This window comes from Lepisosteus oculatus, chromosome 10, assembly GCF_040954835.1.
Source record: "Lepisosteus oculatus isolate fLepOcu1 chromosome 10, fLepOcu1.hap2, whole genome shotgun sequence".
Lineage (NCBI taxonomy): Eukaryota > Metazoa > Chordata > Actinopteri > Semionotiformes > Lepisosteidae > Lepisosteus > Lepisosteus oculatus.
Window position 1 is genome coordinate 36,211,435 of NC_090705.1, and position 19,092 is coordinate 36,230,526.

Below are 19,092 nucleotides of genomic sequence, written 5' to 3' on the forward strand. Positions count from 1 at the left end.
GTTCTATGCATTTATACTGAGCAAATATGGACAGCACTTACGTTTTGAAAGTATCATCATCTTGTTTCATTATATTTCTGTTGTTTTGTATACTCATGAAGGTACATTCAGAACTGTAATTCTGCAAAGAAGAAAGTCATATTCTGGCTGACTTCAAATGCATTGGGAATACAGTATCTACGTTTAAAGGACAATTCAATGTACAGTGTAAACTTTGGTGTTCTTAACAAAATAAAATACATATGCTTTATCTTAGGCGACCTAGACAAAGTGTGAAGACATAATATGGATTTTAGATAATTTTCTAAGTAATATTTCAATAACAAACATTACAAGTAGATAAGAGCTGGAATCTTCATAACAGATAAAGTGTTTCGTCCCGTGTCCAATACTGCTGTGTTTATAATGATTAATTAGCACTCTGGCTGAAGAATGAACTGTTGATTTCACAAATGAAAGTTTTAGGATAGGAAATGGGTTTCATTGTTTTTAAGACACAGCGGACTAGCAACTCGATCTGCACACGCAGAAGTAAATGATCTGCGTTTGCAGAGCGTCCTTCACATCTTCCAATTTCACTATGTTCAGACCTTAAGATCTGCTTGAAGTCTAAACATAGAACTTCTCACGAAAAGGTTCAACTATCACTGAAAAGAAGTGGAGCAAAGCCAATATTTAAACGTGGACCTTGTACAGAACAGAAGCTTTTTAGGAACGTGAGATTTTATGCAATTGCAATAACATACTGTGATTGCCATCACCTCAAAAGTCACATCTCTTGCCCTTTTACAGATCATTAAACACAGCACTCATTCACTACAGGGATTGAATTGTATTTTTACCTGCAGTAACCACTGGCTTTATGGAGTTATCAATTAATCTCGCATTCTAAAGCTTTGTCAACATGACTGTAAAATCAACAAAAGGTCCAAATGATCTGTGAAGTCCTCTCCCTCTGCCCTGCTTCCAACCTATTTACACCTTTTTTTTCCAAACCTTGGCATATGGCAATAACGCCCAAACACAGTAGCTCCTCCTCCACAGAAAACATACAGTTAGTATATTAGGGGTCTGAGAAAGTAAAGATCCTCTTCCAAGTCCAGTTATAAATTAAATAAGAAAACAGAGGCATTTGTACAAGAGGAAACTGGAACTGAGTTGACAGTACAGAATGAGTGACATTAAAGAAACTGAGATAACAGAAAAGGCCAACCACCTGGCCATAACTGAAGAAAACAAGGAGGACAACGAAAGGCCAAAATGGGACAACAAAGTTCAATACCTTCTAACCTGTATTGGATTTGCCGTAGGCTTGGGCAATGTTTGGCGTTTCCCATATTTGTGCCAGGTATATGGAGGAGGTAAGTATTGCAGATGCTAAAATCTTCCGTAGTGTTTTATAACGAAAAAGAACAGTGCAAACGTGTCTTTAATCACATTGCTCCTATAAAATGTCTGGCTTTTTGTAAACTTTCAGTTCAAAATGAAATAAAATGATGTGCAGTCAATGCAAAAATGTATTTGTGTCAAGCACACAGTTGCTTATTTTTTACAAATAAAACAGGATGCATAATATATGTTGCCAATGACAAAATCTAAATAATTTGCAATTATAAATTCTTTTTGTTTTCATACTGTATTTGTATTCCATCTATTGTATACTGTGCATTATACAAACAATACAACATTCAGTAATTTAATGTAAATATTAGGCAATTTTAACTATAGAGTCACTGATTCAAATTCAGGGTCAAATACAACAACACGCATTATACAGTTTTTATTTAATCATCTTCATAATGTTTTACAAAATATATCGAGCAAAGTTTTCATGTGAAGTAAGGTGGCAAAGTGACTACTATTACTGCCTATCAGCACTTGGGCCCTGGGTTCAATTCCTGGAGTGTTATCTAGGTGGAGTTTGTATGTTCTCCTTGTGTTCCTCCCACAGTTTAAAGACATACCACTGTCTAAAAGTCTATTCCTAACATATCAAATTTAATAAGGCTGGTCCTTTAAAATGCTGCTGTTTCATATGAAAGTCTATGCATAAAAAAACTCTGATACATTTTTTAACTTTCCAAACTTCATCCCCTGCCCAATAGCCCACCCCCACTCTTCCAGTACTCTGCACCTGATATGTAATCAGAAACAAATTCTTCATGAATACAGTTTCAATTGTTACTTACTTATGTTCAACAAGACTTTAATCGGCCTCGTTGATGACTAATAACTATGAAAAAGTTCTAATGATTTTTTTCACAACAAAGTTTCTGGTACAGCATGCATTGTGCAAACTACTTCAGACTAACTGCTTATCTAAAATACACTTATGTATCAAAAACCTAACCATTGTATGACTACCGAAACTAGCCATGATATTCCGTTACATGTCTCTACTTACAATGGTTTGTTGTTGTTCAATAACATGACAAAACATCATGCAACCAAAGACCTCATTTCTCAAGGAACATGAACCTATCAACAAATGAGTCAAAATCAATCAAGACTGATACAGTATGTCATTAATAGAATCTAACAAATTTGTTTCTTGTGTATGTTTATTGGAGCGTTTGGACCGTCAAACCGTAATTATATTTTGCTCAACAAAGCCAATGTACCATAGCTGACAAGAAGTTTAACAATATCTTTTGCACATATCCTTTTCAAATTCTGCTGATGATGACAGATGAAGTCTGCTAATGAAGTTTAGTGATTATGATTAGATTTTACCATCGAATGGATTAAAGGAGAGCCTCAGTATTCTGTGTGAAGCAAATCATGGATGTCTTGCTAACTACACTGCCAAATACAATTTAATAAACAAATTATTTCTTTTCAATAAAAAGTCATCTTACAGTACCAGCAGACCAGCAGATGCTCAGTGCTATAGTCCATTAGATTTTTGTGAATACTCTTTTTTTATCCTAATCTTTATTAATTACTGTATCTGGACTCAAGAGCATGTTAAGACATTATCTGCACAGTTATGAAATTATATTTTGTAAAAACAACTAAAAAACATGCTAAAATAAAAATCAATTTCAAAATATAAATCAACAACTAGAATGGTTACAAATTACAAAAAGCAAGAGTAAGCTATAAGAAACTGAAAAAGTGAAAGATGTAGAGCTGACCATACAGCATGTTGGTCACTGAGTAACTGGATAAGAAAACCAAGATACCTTCCATCCTAAAACTGAACATTTCAACACAAACACCTAAGATACAGATTTCTCTATTTTCGTTCCTATCAAAACCTTGGAGGGGTTTTCCACTTGGAGGGAAAATCCTGTCCATTAAGACTATACAACTTATGTTAAATTGTAACCACCTTTGCAATTTCAGCATTAATGATTATATAAGATGCCACATTAGTCTGAAAAACAAATTGGAAAAGTGGTGCTCAAATCTAAACTTTGAAAGCTGGGATCCTGCATATCTTCCTACTGTAAAATGCTTCAAATGCCACCTGCTGAAGACATGTTAAAGCCATTAATAGTTCAACCATTTAGGAGAATAATTAGTTAAATTAAGCAAATGACAGGGAAGTCGCAAACAATCTGAGCAGTCTTTGAGGCTATTGAGGACCAGGTCTGGACTAGTTTAGAACTGACACATTTTTTTCAGCAAACATTTACAATCCTAGAGATTTGCTGAATCTTCACACTTATTACAATTATTTTCTATGTTATTTTTGCTATTTCCATACTTTTTTTATTTATAAATAGTATAGTTAAACCATGTCTGTTTTATGTATAAATGTGAAATATCTGATGAGTATGAAACAAGAATAATAATTAACTACAACGCAGCTGTTAAATACAAATCTCAAATCCTACAGTATATAATAGGGTCTCCATATTCGTGAAGGTTTGATGCAGGGAACCATTGCAAATAGCCAAAGTCCACCCTTATACTGTCACATAATGTACTAGTATGTAGTAGATATGGTTAAAAGACATGCGTAACCTTTATCCCTTATATGATAATTAAAGCACTAATGTATTGGCCAAGTCACTTAAAATAACACTGATCAACAAAAAAAAACAAAACTAATCACCTTACTCTGTGATTAGCATGCTCAGCTGATAATCATGAGCTACAATGTAAATGTGAATTCCTCCTCTGCATCCGGCAGATATCTGCACTTTCTCCCTCTCCATTGCCAATACCCTGCTCTGTTATATGCGTGCCCCACTGTAATGAAAAGGACAATAACACTGTCAGGGAGCCTGTAAAGTCTTCCATAACTTGTCATTCTTCACTCTGCTGAGACAGAACCTGGAGCATTACAATACAAAAACAAGACCAAACTGAGACGCAGATGCTGGGTAGTGGATACATGGGCAGGCAGCAGGAGAGGCTCACTCACTAGCTAGATTCGTCTCATGATTTGTGTCTGTTGGGCAGCTAATCTGAATGTTGCACCTAACAACCTTCAGCTCTGTTTCATCCCACACTTCTTCCTTCCAAGACCCTGTCAGACTGAATCAGAAATACCTGAACACACCTGAAGAAGGCTCCATGGCCAAAACATTGTGTTTTCTCTCTTCTTTTTTTAATAAACCTATTACTTGTTCCTTTGCAACCTACGCATGCTGACGCAGCTACCCACCTGAATCATAAATAAACAACTTTGTGAATACGAAATTTCTGAGACCCTATTGTATTTAATGACTTTTCAGTGGGTGAAAGAAAGAATCCTGTGAAACGTTTCCATCAGGAGATACACTTCATTATTTGTGATTGGTCAGTTCCTAGTGAATGCGTTTTAGTTTGATTTGGGTCAAGCCAAATACTTTTCTGAGTAAAAGTTCCCCAAAGGAAAGTGGTTTGTTCTAATAAAATGGAGGATACAGTCACAGCACTATTAAACACGTTCTTCACGGTAATGTGCAATAAATTCTGTATCTGAGGACACAACTATTGTTAAACTTTTAAAAAATAACTTTTAAGTAACATCACAAAGGACTGGATATGTAAATAAAATATCAGAACTAGTTCAATTGTCTTTAAGACTACACTAGCACACTTCCAAAGATTTTCTTTTAAAAGGGCATCACAACAAATTCAATTTAATCTGAGCTTGTCAGCTAAGAGCTTATTCCAGAAAGCAACAGGAGCAAGGTAGGATACACCCTGGATGGGATGCCAAGACAGACATAAACATGGGCACATTCTCACCAATTTTCCAAGCCAATTAGCTAACCAGTATGTTTGAGGACTGTGAGAGAAAACCAGAGATCACAGGAGAAACCCAAATTAAAATAGACACACAAATAGCACCTCAGGCCAGGAATTGTACGCACGGCCTCAGCACTGCAACACAGCAATCCTCACCCCCTGCACCACTAAGCTACTCTCTACAGAATTTTAAGTCATAAAAAACATTGTATGAACCTTTATACCAGGTGTGAATTTTGTGATTTAAGTTTTAACATATTTTGTTTTTAAAAGTAATTTTAATTGTAAGATACATACAGCACCTTTGTATTTTAGCACTGTGATAATTGCGTTGTGATTTCTGTCAGAAATATGACCTCCCCCCTACTGTACAGTCAGGAAGGCATCATAATAGCTTTTAAATTATACTGTAACAGTGAATGTGTTCTTTCAGTGAACATTTTTCTCCCTGTTTACAGTTCTTTACCCCTATTAAATGAAAGTAACACCATCTGATAAGCTTCACAAGAGTAAATGTTTGACTATTCTTATGTTCAAAGTACATTACCTCACAAAGTGCTAATCAATGAATAAACAACAGCTTGCTGTAGTGCCCACTCCATACCAAGGTAAGCAAGAATGTGTGATTTCACCACCTCCAAGGTTTTCAAACCAGGGAAATCAGGACATATCTATTTGTGAAAAAGTGCTTTGTATTGAAGGAGTTCCTAAAGGCACCAAAACATTTTTTGGCATAGATAATGATTTGATCACATTCGCAGAGTGAATATACTCTTCCCTAAGTAGCCAAACCAACTCCACAAGTAAGCCCCTTGCCAAGCTGAACATTTATAAACACAAAAAAGACCAATCAGAGATCAGCTATTTTAGGAATATATGCTTTGTGATCTCGTCCAAAACACTGTAGTAATGAAATTCTTAAAAATGATCAGTTAAAGCGCATTTTCATAATTCATTTTGAAACCTCAACAATTTCAGTTTTTCTACATGTCATTATACTGTATAGTGTTTTCATTTTTTTTTCCTGCATTGGACATCATACCTGTCATTTTTCTTTCTGCATACAGCACACCTACAGTAATATACAGTGGATATAAAGTCATTAAAACTATTGAAATTTTCACAGCTGAAAAAAATAAACAATTCAAATGAAAAGATACTACTTTATATTTCAACAAACAGCAAGGGTATAATGGTGTAGTCAGTGCTTGTGCAGTAAACATTTCCATACTCTTTCTCAAAATTCCCCCCCAAACTCATTTTCTTTTCCAGGAGCTTTCCTAATTCCATACTTGATTGCACTGGTATTTGAGGGTCTGCCATTACTGCATCTTGAGCTGGCTATTGGGCAGCGTCTACGATTAGGAAGTATTGGAGTCTGGAACACCATATCCCCTTACCTTGGAGGAGTAGGTACGTTGTTGAGGGGTTCAAGGTCACATAGGTACCCTGTGTACTTTTGTACCGAAATGTGTTCTTGAGGCAACATCCGGCTATCTTCAATTAGCGTTATTGATCCTGTATTTACCAAGAATCCAATTTCTCTGTGTTTTCATTAAGTTCTGAAAAAAAAACATTCACACATTTTTAAAAAGGCTGAACTGCATTAACACGAGCCTAACTCTTTAGGCTACTTTAATATACAGTATATTACCTTGAATTGTAAAAAGCAATGTAATTTCAGTACATATAAGACATTTCTATAACAAATATGTAATGTATGTAAAATATGTTCATTATTTTTTGGGGCACAGGTGTCGCCTCTCTCATTGTCTCCTTTCTGGTGGGTCTTTTCTACAACACCATTCTGGCATGGGTCCTGTGGTACTTCTTTCATTCCTTCCAAAGCCCTCTCCCCTGGCAGGGCTGTCCAGTGAATCACAACCGAACAGGTGAGGAAACCAGAAGTTTACTGTACTCCTTTGGGCTGTGGATCTATTTGTAACTACGTCTGAAGTACTGGAAAATTGCTTGGACAATAATTGGACAATGGAAGTCACTTAAAAGAGATGTGTCTCTTAAATACTTTTCACTTTTTAAATTAATTGAAATAAATTTGTATCAAAAGAACTGAATGATGCCAAGTTCTTAAAAAGCTCATGTCAAGTGTGGCTTATCCTGCCTCAGGATAATTGGAATTAAATAAGTTTTATACTGTAAGCCACTCTTGAATCTATCCATCCGGTTTTAATAGTCACTATCCTTGGAGGATCACTGTGTGCAGGATCATAACTAGCTGTCACAGTGCCAGGCAGTACAACACCCCAAACAAGATGCCAGTCCACCATAGGGCACACAATACACATTAACTCACATCAGTATGGGGCAGGTCAAATTTGTTTAAGACCCTTGGAAAGGAAAAAAGGAAATGTGGCAAACAGAAACACCAGTAGCAACAGAATTACAAAAAGAAAAATGAATGGAGTGGGCTAGATACATAGCAAATGACTGTAAATTTAACATTCATAAGTACAAAGTGGTCAATACTGTCTGTAGGAACATACACTATATCTAGGTGTTTCTGAACCTGTATTCTCATCAAGACAACATGAAGAATATACATGCTTTCAGTATATATTCAGTATATATGACTGTAGGGGGTCTTAAATTGCATTTAACAATATTTATTTTAAAAATAAATACAGTTTTTTCCCATGGTAATGCACCATACTGTCTTTTGTTCCAGGGTATGTTGAGGAATGTATGAAAAGCACTCCAGTGAACTACTTCTGGTACAGGGAGACCCTTAATATAACCCCCAACATTGAAATCAATGGCACTTTACAGTGGTGGATGGTTTTGTGCCTGGCAACTGCATGGGGCATTGTTTACATCTGTTTTATCAGAGGCATTGAGACAATTGGAAAGGTGAAAGCTCTGTCCTGTCAATGTTTTGAAACGTACAAATCTATCACAAAGTCCTTTTAAATACAGAAAGGTTCTGTTTCATGATGATGATCTCATATAAAAAAGACCAATGATACTTAAAACTTGCATTTTAAATTGTCATTCCATTGTCCACATTCCCTCTGAAAAGTGCTAATAACAGGGGAATACTTTGTTGTTCCCAAATTCAGATAGGCACATTAATTGGACAATGGACTAGTGAACTATTTAAAATAACAGTTGCACTTTCATAATGCATTCCATCTAACTACTACAACTGTAACACCTGAAGACCTTATGCAGTTCCCATGAGTTTTAATGCTGATCATGTACTGTACAGTAGATCAATCTTCCTGCTTATACAGTATGTGTGATCAGTATTATAATTCCCAAGACAGTTATTTTACCTTTAAATCTTCATATTTAATTCTATAAATTAAAATGTAAACAGGATCGATACAAAATTCCAAACCTAAACAACCTGTCTTCTACTGTATATCTGTTTTTTAATTATTATTATTTTTTGCTTTCTGCAGGCTGTGTATATCACTGCAACTTTCCCCTACCTGGTTCTTACCATCTTCCTCATTCGAGCACTGACACTGCCCGGAGCAGTTGATGGACTTCTGTACCTTTTCACTCCAGAAGTGAGTACAGCACCTCACTCTGTAAAGTGAAATTACACTACCTCCAATACATTCCGACATTTTAAATGTAAAATGGAATACCTGTCCATTATTACCTGGAAGCATTTGCACAAAACGACATTTAGTTTCTAAGCTGTCTGCCCTTACCCCTCCCACAAAATATTGTTTCTTAGGCACATATTTTGAATTGTCATCTGAATGATGTGCGAGCAAGAATTCCTCAAAGCATTTGGTTAAAAGTACTCTTAATCAACCAGCATGTTGGTATTGAATTTTCAATTATAATACTTTCAGTGGGAGCTACTGAAAAACCCTGAAGTGTGGCTTGATGCTGCAACCCAGATTTTCTTCTCCTTGTCTTTGGCATTTGGAGGACTCATTGCCTTTTCCAGTTACAATCCTCAAAAGTAGGTTGAGCCAAGTTGTACACGTGATTTTTCCTCTTTTTAACCAAAAATGTGGGTTTGTTTCTTGAATAGGTTTAGTTTTAGACATTAATGAAAAATGTATTCTAAGTAAACAGAAGACATATTCTGTCAAAAAATTAAATTAAACTAAAGCCATGTACTGTAGTTATCTAACCATTAACAGACAAAGTAATAGTGTAGTATACTCTTCGGCAAACTTGATCTGAAAATATCTTTTTGAGTGTTCAGTGTGAGGCACACTAGGTTATTAACAGGTTATGGACAAAAAGAATGGGGTGTTAATTTGGGCTATTTATGGCTTAGAGAAATGTCCTAATTGATCAATAAATGTAGATGCCATTTATGAAATGGGTTTGTAATAGAGACTGGAGGTGAATGTGATATTTTAATCTGACATGCATGTTGTGAAAGTATTTTAGAAATCTCAAGATGACTTTGCTTTGTATTTACCTTCAGAAAAATCCAATGTGTGCATTATTGTCAATGTTTGTGATTTTTTTCAGAAATAACTGTGAAAGAGATGCATTGATAGTTGGAATTATAAACAGTGCAACTTCGATCTATGCATCAATCCCTGTGTTTTCTATACTTGGATTCAAAGCAAACTCTAACTATAATAACTGCCTGGATAGGTACGTTGTTAATATTTTGAAATGGATTTTCTTATTATTGCTATTTTGTGATTTCAGAAACTTAAAAGGGTTGTGCTTTTCAGTTTTTCTAAAGAGGTGAAAAGTTAAAATCACAAACCTATTAAAATTACTTATCCACATCCTAAAACATCCCCAAGCTAACATAAAGATGTTAATGGACATTGCAGTATAGCCTACCACATATCGTCGTTCTTATTTTGGTTTTTGGCCAATTTAAATACATTTCAGCATTTATAATCATAAATGCAGAAAAGGCTTTGAAGAAAAATCAGTTAAACCGATGTCTGAAGAAACTCTTCAACACACTGGAAACTAATGAATGTGATATTAAATGAATTTCTATTCACTGAATGAAGTGCATTATTTATAACTACTAACTAATTATAAAATATAGTTATAGTTATATGATTATGAAATAATTAAATGAAAGGGGTTAACAGAAATATTTCATTAATTGCAATTAATGAAATTAATTGCAAGCCTTCTGAAAAAAACTTTAAGCACATAAACAAAAAACTACCATACTGTATGTACAAAACTATATGCTGTCAGTTTAAAGATATTCTACTCTTTTACTTTGCTTTCTTAATACTAATCTTTTGACAGGAATATCATGGCAATTACCAATGAATTTGATATTGGTGATCAAAATGTGACAAGGGAAAACTATAACAACTGGCTACAGCACCTAAATGCCACTTATCCAGAACAAATAGAAAACCTTCACTTGAAGGACTGCAACCTTCAAGAATTTCTTGATCAGGTATTTTTCTGTAAAAATCAGATTGCTTCTACAGTTGCTTTGGAAATCCTTGGGAAATCAAGATGCATCATTTAAATGTAATTAAATTAGTTGTCATTGTGTTCTTACAGTATTCTATAACCTATGCATCTTTATATTCAAAACAGCAGCTTAACTAATGTACAGCAAAGTATACTAAATGCATTACTATGAAAAAAATATTATGTGAACCAATAATATGATTAAAAATAATTATTTGCATCTGTTAGTACTCTTCCTCTTAGATAATCTCAAAGTGTTTTATATGCAGTATAGGAAGGGAAGCCACTGCATTCATCACTGGAGTGGGAAATTACTTAAACAATTAAATTAAGGAGGTTCAGGATAAATTGAGGAGGTTAAATGGAGCAATTCAAGATATGAATTAAACCAGGACACTGATTAACATCTCTGCTTTTAAAACGAGCTCTATGTAATCTTTAATGACCATGTAGTCAGGTCTTGGTCTCATATAAAGGATGGCATAATGTTACTTGCTGCTATTGTATATAGCGGCATTATTTTATAAATTCTGGTCCAGAGGAAAGAGCACCACCTACAGCAGCAACCTGGTTTTCCTTAAAGGGTTCCATGCCCAGTACATTTACAGTAGCTTCTACGATTTGATGAGATCAGGCTACCACATGATAATGTTGCTGTCAAGGTTGCAAGACGGTAATATTGCTGTCTTGAGCTTGAACATTCCAAACTAACTCTGAAACCTCAAATGTTGAACTGCTACTTGATTCAGGAATATCTGTTTCAATAACAATAACAATAATCAATGCAGTTATATAGTATTTTTTTATCACAAAGCATCCCAAAGCAGTATACAGTACCTGAAACAGGAGACACACTTCACTTTCCAATGAAAATCAGCACTCAATGGGTGGTGCACAGTAGCCAATATAAGCTCCTACCTCACTACACAGCATGTAATATGGAGAAGTGAGAAAGTGCTTCACCAATTGAATTAAAAGGGACAGAATGTTCCACAGTACAATTTAGTTAAGAGCATGGGGCTTAATGTCCAGATACTTATGAACAGTGCAATGGAAGTTTTAATAATCAAGCAGTCAGGGCCTCCATTTACTGACTCAATTGACAGGACCTCCTTCAGCTCACTTTCTCCAGTTACCACAGTGGTGTGGGAGTGGAGAAGGAAGAGTGCCACCTATTATTGCACTAACCCCAATATGTTCTTTAGAGTACAAATGTTAGACTCACACAAATGCTCTGGCACTAAAATGAGGAGATGCCTGGTATAATTTCTGATGTGTTAATGGTTTGTGTACAGTAGATCTGTTCTGAGTGTGTCAGTCAGCTGCCGTACCGTGTTTTTCCACAACAGAGTGCATCAGGGACTGGCCTGGCTTTCATTGTCTTCACTGAGGCTGTGATAGAGATGCCTGGCTCACAGGTATGGGCTGTGCTATTTTTTGTGATGCTCTTCAGCCTGGGCCTTTCTTCAATGTATGGAAACCTTGAAGGAGTCCTTACACCTCTCTTAGATCTTCATATGGTGCCAAAATGGATGCCCAAGGAGGTATTTACAGGTACAGTATCAAGACAATTTCTCCTAACAAACGTAACTTACCATGATTTCAAGGTCTTCAAACAAGTAGCAGATAACACGTTAAAAAATTCAATTTTAATTAACACATTTTAAAAAAGAGAAGCAATGCAACATCTTTTAGACCTTGACATATAACTTAATCCCACAAGGCAATTAGAAACTCAACTAAGCAGGTAATTTCCTTTGAAGGACAGAAAGCCTCAATTGGCTATTGTTTTATAACATTGATAAAGTTATGATTCAACTTATGATCTTATGAGATTGTTAGTTTCTTCTATATCATAAATGTATACAGAAATAAATGCTTCATAATACATGTTTAAACTGTAAACATTTATAATTGATACTCTATGGGCTCTTCAAGGTTAATTTTAATAATGTAAAGTTATTAATCCTTGGGATTAGCTTTAAGAAAGGGCATTAAAGAAGTCACAACTAATATTTTATTTTATTATTTAGGCAAAATTACATAAAGGCAGGATATTTTGAAGAGCAAATCTGCCAGAATCCAAAATTCTTAATAAAAAGCATGATTTTGGAAGAGCGAGTCACATGAATTGCATAATTGATATCAAAGTAAATTTATGTGACATAAAACTGTGGTAGCTGCAATATTTAGTACCAAAGTGCATAATCATTATTATGCTAATTATTCTTGTTGAAAACACATTTTTGGTTATAATTGATATAAAACTTAAACGTTTTGAACTTGGTATGTTATTTCATTTTTTAGGGTTGATGTGCATGGTTTCGTTCCTAGTAGCCTTGATTTTTACTATGGGCTCTGGAAACTACTGGCTTGAGATTTTCAACACCTACGTAGGATCTTTGCCTCTACTAATAATTGCTTTCTTTGAGATAATCAGTGTGGTTTACATTTATGGTATAAACAGGTAAGATAGTCAGGTAAAACTGGCATTCATCTTAAAAAACCCTCCACTACCCTACCTATCTACAAAGTTAATTCTGCAATATAATGCATATCTGGGATCATTTAAGTCAACTTGATATTCATTTCTTTAATATGTTCGCTCAAAATTAAAAAATAATAAAATCAGTACAAGTCCTGTACACATACAATATTGTATTCTTACACATTTGCCTCCTGCTATGCTTTAAAAAGTCATGATACCTTCTGAAGCTTTCAAAGGCATTGTGTCATGAGAGGAAGCAAAAAAAAGTTTTAAAAGATTTACAATAACTTTACAAATTAATTCAGGTACAATTCATCCCCTCACACAAATCACAAATGTCAAAACCAGCATTATAAGACTGGTTTACATTGAATGAAAGGAAGAAACCCATAACAAAAATATACACTATGTTTTAAACATATGTTAATGTTTTCATACATCCAGTATATGACTCAAAACTGTATTCATATGTTATTCTGCCTGTACAGCAGTTAAAAATGTTAGTATTCACTGCTTCTTTACTGCTTCATCTTCCCAGATTCAGTGATGATATAGAATGGATGACAGGAAGGCGCCCTAATTTTTTCTGGCAGGCAACCTGGAGAGTTATCAGCCCTTTGATGCTGCTGGTTGTCTTTCTGGCATATGTAGTCGTGCAGGTTCAGCAATCCCCAGTTTACATGGCATGGAATCCTGACTATGTAAGTGCTTTGCTCAATGTTTGCAATACCTGAAACAACATTGATATTGTTCTACAATGAAACTACTGACAAAACTCAAAAATGCCTTTAATTAGCAGTGCGTTATTCCCATAGACTTAAATCAGCAGTAGTGGCAGGCCCCTGTCAGGAAAACAACATTTTAACTTAATGTAGAAAAACAACATTTTCACTTAGAAATTCCAAAGAGACTGTTAAGGCTATTTTTGTGCAGGAGCTTAGTCATATGTAGTCTCGCCAGTACAATACTAATTACTCAAAGCTAAAATGTTTTTTTTAAACAAAACAAACACAAATTCAGCCTGGCCTATTTAAAAACAATAATGTATGATTAATTTAGTTGGCATCAAATGTATAAAAACCTTATTATATTATGGAACAAGTAATAGGTTTATTCCATGCTGAAAAGAGAAGAAAGAAAACACATTTCTGCTGTGGAAACAAACCTCAGATAAACCTTTGGTGGATATTTAAACTAAGGAGCTGCCTAAAGAGTTTGGAAATTTTATTGTTTTAAATCTTGAACCGTGACAGAAATGATTATTCAGATTTCTTCTCTATTTTTCTGACTGTCTTCAATTTTCTTTCCAGATAAACTTCCCCATGTATGAAGAACTGCCATACCCAAGCTGGGTGTTTGCAATATGTGTTTTATTGTCAACGGTGCCCTGCATTTTCATTCCTCTTGTAGCACTTTATAGATTTGTTCAGTTTCTACGAAGATACATAGCTGCCAAACGGAACCCCAATCCGTATGAGAACGATGCTTATGTAGTAGAGTGTCAGTGAAGATTTCAGCTGTACAGGCTGGTATTTATGAATATTTTAGTTCTTATATTTCAGTAGATCAACTATGTCCAAAGACTGTTCATCCCCAAAAGGGAAAGAAATTGAACTGGCAATTTTGCCTTTTCCCTTTACAGTCACTTAAAAGTACTGTACAGTAAAATACCAAATACCAGATATCACCTGAAACGCATGAAAAGTTTTGTAGCCTCACTTAATACAAAAATATCATTTAAATGATTGTTTTTTAAACATTCAAATTCAAGAAATAGTTCTGAACCCTAAGATGTTTTCAGTTTTCTTATTTCATTATGCAAGAGACGTCACAAAACATAATCAAATACATAAGGAAAAAATATCTGGAGATGTCTTGCTCTATGGCACAATTTTCCCTTTGTTTTAGTCTCACTGGATGCATTGTCTAACAAGAAGGTAGCCTGGAGCGTCATTCCTTAAAGCTGACTTCTATTGGCTCTCGTTCATTTTTTTGTGTATGACTTGTTTGCAGGGCAGCAGAATTAACTACCCAGAATGATATACCACTGTCCTTGTCTGAGGAAAATATCTCAATATAAATGAAGATAAATGAGAACTGTTGAAATAAGATTAAACTGTGAGCCCATGAATCAAATATTTTAAAAGAAAGCACCATCAATTAATTTAATTAACGCATTATTTCTCACTTTTGAGTCTCCTTTCCTTTTTCTGTGTTTGATATAAGAAAAGTAATGTGTTTCAGTTCTGCACATTCTAAATTAATCATTGTTCATTAAAGCTCATATGTTTTGTGACTATCAGATCACCTACCAGAAGGAATGCCTGCATCTATTTAGACGCATCAAACAATCAAGATAGAGTAAGGAAACAAAAAGTCAGAAAAATAGTAAAGGTGATCATGGCATGGTTTTGAAGTACTGTACGTTGTTAAAAAGGTGAAGGTAAAGTCCAAAACAATTACAATTACAGGAAAGCTGACTATAAAACAATATAGCACAGCTTCAGGCAGCTAGATAAATATGAAGTCATCACAAAATAGGTGGAGATAATTTGATGATACTCTGGCTGAAGCAAAGAATCATTCACAGATTATGTAAATCAAAGGCTAAAAAACTGTAGCAAAACAGTTTAGTAAATCAATTTTAAAAAAACTATAAGAATTCTAGCACTTTATATAATAATTGAAAAAAGCATAGGTCTGAGAAAAAGAAATGAAATGCAAGGTGAAAGAGAGGGTTAGAAAGACCAAACGTCTGGTAGAAAACAATATTGCAAGGGGATATTATCAGAGATAAAAATGGGAAGCTTTCAGATGAAAGGAACATGCCTAATGTAATAAATGAATATTTCACTCAGGTGTTAAGTATGGAAGAAATTGAATGCAGGCTTTATTAAATAGTATTATAATAGAAGGGGCATAAGTGTTAAAAACATTAAAAACACTTACAATAAAGATATTTCCAAGTGCTGGTGATACTTTACCAACTGTACTTAGAGAAACAATATATGTATTTCACTCACCACTAACAAAACTGTTACTATACTGTACTTTCTCAGAACAGAGATCATACCCATGGACTTTAAAATTGCTAATGTGACAAAACTGAACCAAGTAAATACAGACCCATAAATCTTATTTACATGTAAGATTATGGAAACCATGATCAAAGTTAATAAATAGAACATAGCCTATGACATAATATATTTTGATATTGGACAACTGATTATCTTAAAAGTTTGAGAAGAGGATAGATACCACCAATGACCAGAGCAGTAGTGAGATACATTCCAAGGCTTAGAATAATAATATCGGATTCTGACAAGCAAAAAGAACAATTTTCTTAGTCTTGAACAGAAAAGACAGCAATGAGACTCAATAGGAATGCACAATAGGAAAGAGAACCTACTGTAATACACATCTTCAACATCAACAGTGAAACACAAATAACACACTACAGCAGTGGAAACTGTTTGGAAGTTTGGAGGCACTTTTTACATAAACGTTTTAGGGTGTCTGAAACAAGCTACCAGCCTGGTTACTTTAAGCTGATACCCTAGTTTCTTTCAAGAACTTACTGGACAGAATCCTCAGATTTAGCACTTGGCCATTAGCAACTATTAGCTACTTTGTAATATTTTCTTACTTTGTAAGACCTGTGTGCTCCTACCTGTTTTTTTATAACAATTGTTTCCTTGATTAAGTCTGATTATCGCCTGATTCCCCATTTATGTTATTTCCATAGGCAAGCTGTACTTACTGTACATTGGCAAGATTAGCTAGTTTCTAATTGCATAGTTGTTTACGGATCGTCATAATGATTACAAAATGGTAAAAACAGTGACAGTGTATGTTTACATATTGTTTTTCTTTAGAAATGTACAGTATTTAGTTACTCACTTCCTTTCAGCTGCTCATGTTTACCTTGCACTTATTTATCTTCTACCGCTCATAGAAAGGAACTGCATTGTATTCACCAGTAAAAACCAACATGAAATCAATGTGGCTTGAGTGTCAAGCTGGTACGATTTGTACATTTGCAGTAATGTAATCATCCAATTGGTAATAAGGTAAATAAATGCAGGACTTTCCCATGTGAGATCCCATTGTTTGTGAAGCAGGTGTGTGCACATTAAACTCTGATAAGTTCAAAGCTTTCAGTATATTAGATGTGTGAAAAACAACACATTTTACCCTAATTATGGTCTAATGTAATACAGTGAAAAAAATCTTTTTAGCACAGTTATGAATAATTTATAGACTATTTCAGTCTTCTGTGTAGAACTGCCTACAGTATCAATGTTGCATCACAGATTCAGATTTCCAGACAATTTATTAACTGCTGATAAACACCCAAACTTTGTATAATGGATGTGTGGCATTTTGGATTAGTTTTTTTGTTTTTCCTGAGAGCCTCCTGTGTAATTTGTGTAACACCTAAACCACAGGATTCTGTTTTTAAATTAACCTTACATTACTAATGCTTTGTGCATGAACATATTGCCTGGGGGAATATACTTTGGTGAAAAGAACAATTTGAACTTAAGTTCATAACAACTGTGTAAATAAACATTATACCGCATTTTTTGTTTAGTGTCAGCTTTGTGTTGAAAATTGATTAAAAGTAATAAAAGTAAATAAGATTCCCATGCTTGAACTCAACTGCTAAGTAGCTACAGTATGTGGCAGCTTCATGACCATGCATGTAAATTATTCAGTGATGGATTACCAAAGAAATTCTCTCCCTGACTAGGAACATGATGACTGTTTTTTCTTCATTTTGGTGAGTCTGTCACTTGAGCAACTGTCTTCCAACGTGCAAGATAAACAGGAAAAGACCAGTCACATACCACTTATAATTAGTGTCAGAGGTGTGAAGCATCTTCCAGTTAATACAGTACATCCATCCATCTTCTTACTTGTTTACCCAATACAAGGTCATGGGGAAGCTGGAATCTACCCCAGCCATCAACTGGGCAGATTCCAACATGCACACACTCACACCAGGGGAATGTTTCCCCAAAACCAATTAATCTACCCATTAACCCACGAACTGGAGCACCCAGAAGTAACCCACATGAACACAGGAAGTATATACAGTACATACTCCATGCACAGAGCATAAACAGTAAAAACATTTTATCTCAACCTTTACATACTTTGAAAAGAATGTACCTAATCTAAGACTGATATAAATCTTTATTGGGTTTGTAAAGTGCTTTTTATATTACATCTACTGTATACCTAATGTAAGATGGTTAAATGACTACACATTTTTTCCAGTTTTGCATATTTTCAACCTGTCACGTTCAACCTTTAGCATAAGCATGGAAAATCCCTTCTGGAATAGTTATGGCAACACATGAAAATGTTCATCATCCAAAATCAGTAACACAAAAAGTCATAAACTATAAAAGGCACTGTAGCACTCTGCTGCACAGACGTGAGATACAGTATATCATACAGTAATGACAGTTGTTTCATATTTCAAAAAATAAAAATTCTGGTATTTAAAAGAATTATTCTGACTTTCTCTTCTAATCTAGCTAAAGACAAGCTCAGAGCTAGTTTTAACCATAAAACATTTACCAGCAAATCTAAGCTAGCAAATCTTAATGGATTTCCCTATAAACCTCAAAAAGCAAGCAAAATTGAAACATACTGTAAAAGGTTTAACTAAGTGTCTCTTTACAATAAGAAAATCCTTAAACCCACAGTGTTTAAACCTTTGCATCATAGTTCCTTTACAATGATATACTGTTCCAAAACACTCCTACTTAAATCTAATCTTTGTGTACATATATAAAAACGGCAAGCAATGTGGTGTTTCCACGAAAATTAAGTGACCTGTCTAAAAAAAAGTAGTCTATCAAAGTGCAATTACGTGAATCAACTGAGAAAGTCATAACACTAAACATTGACTGTAAAGTTACAGTACTTCATGGCTATCATTGATTACAGATACAGTATGGGACTGTGACATTCATGAGTGAGTTAAACCCTTTTAAGATGCTTTTCAG

General features: G+C 34.7%; 1 protein-coding gene across 1 annotated transcript; it reads left to right on the forward strand.

Moving 5' to 3' along the window:
* The first annotated feature begins 1 nt into the window (after nt 1).
* On the forward strand, nt 2–17,721 carry slc6a18 (solute carrier family 6 member 18). The gene is made up of 12 exons (XM_006635650.3): nt 2–1,361; nt 6,460–6,600; nt 6,942–7,079; nt 7,874–8,055; nt 8,610–8,720; nt 9,015–9,127; nt 9,652–9,780; nt 10,408–10,564; nt 11,934–12,138; nt 12,892–13,051; nt 13,611–13,773; nt 14,383–17,721. The coding sequence occupies exons 1-12, from the start codon at nt 1,172–1,174 to the stop codon at nt 14,578–14,580; spliced, it is 1,887 nt and encodes a 628-aa protein (XP_006635713.2). The 5' UTR covers nt 2–1,171; the 3' UTR covers nt 14,581–17,721.
* Nucleotides 17,722–19,092: the final 1,371 nt, after the last annotated feature.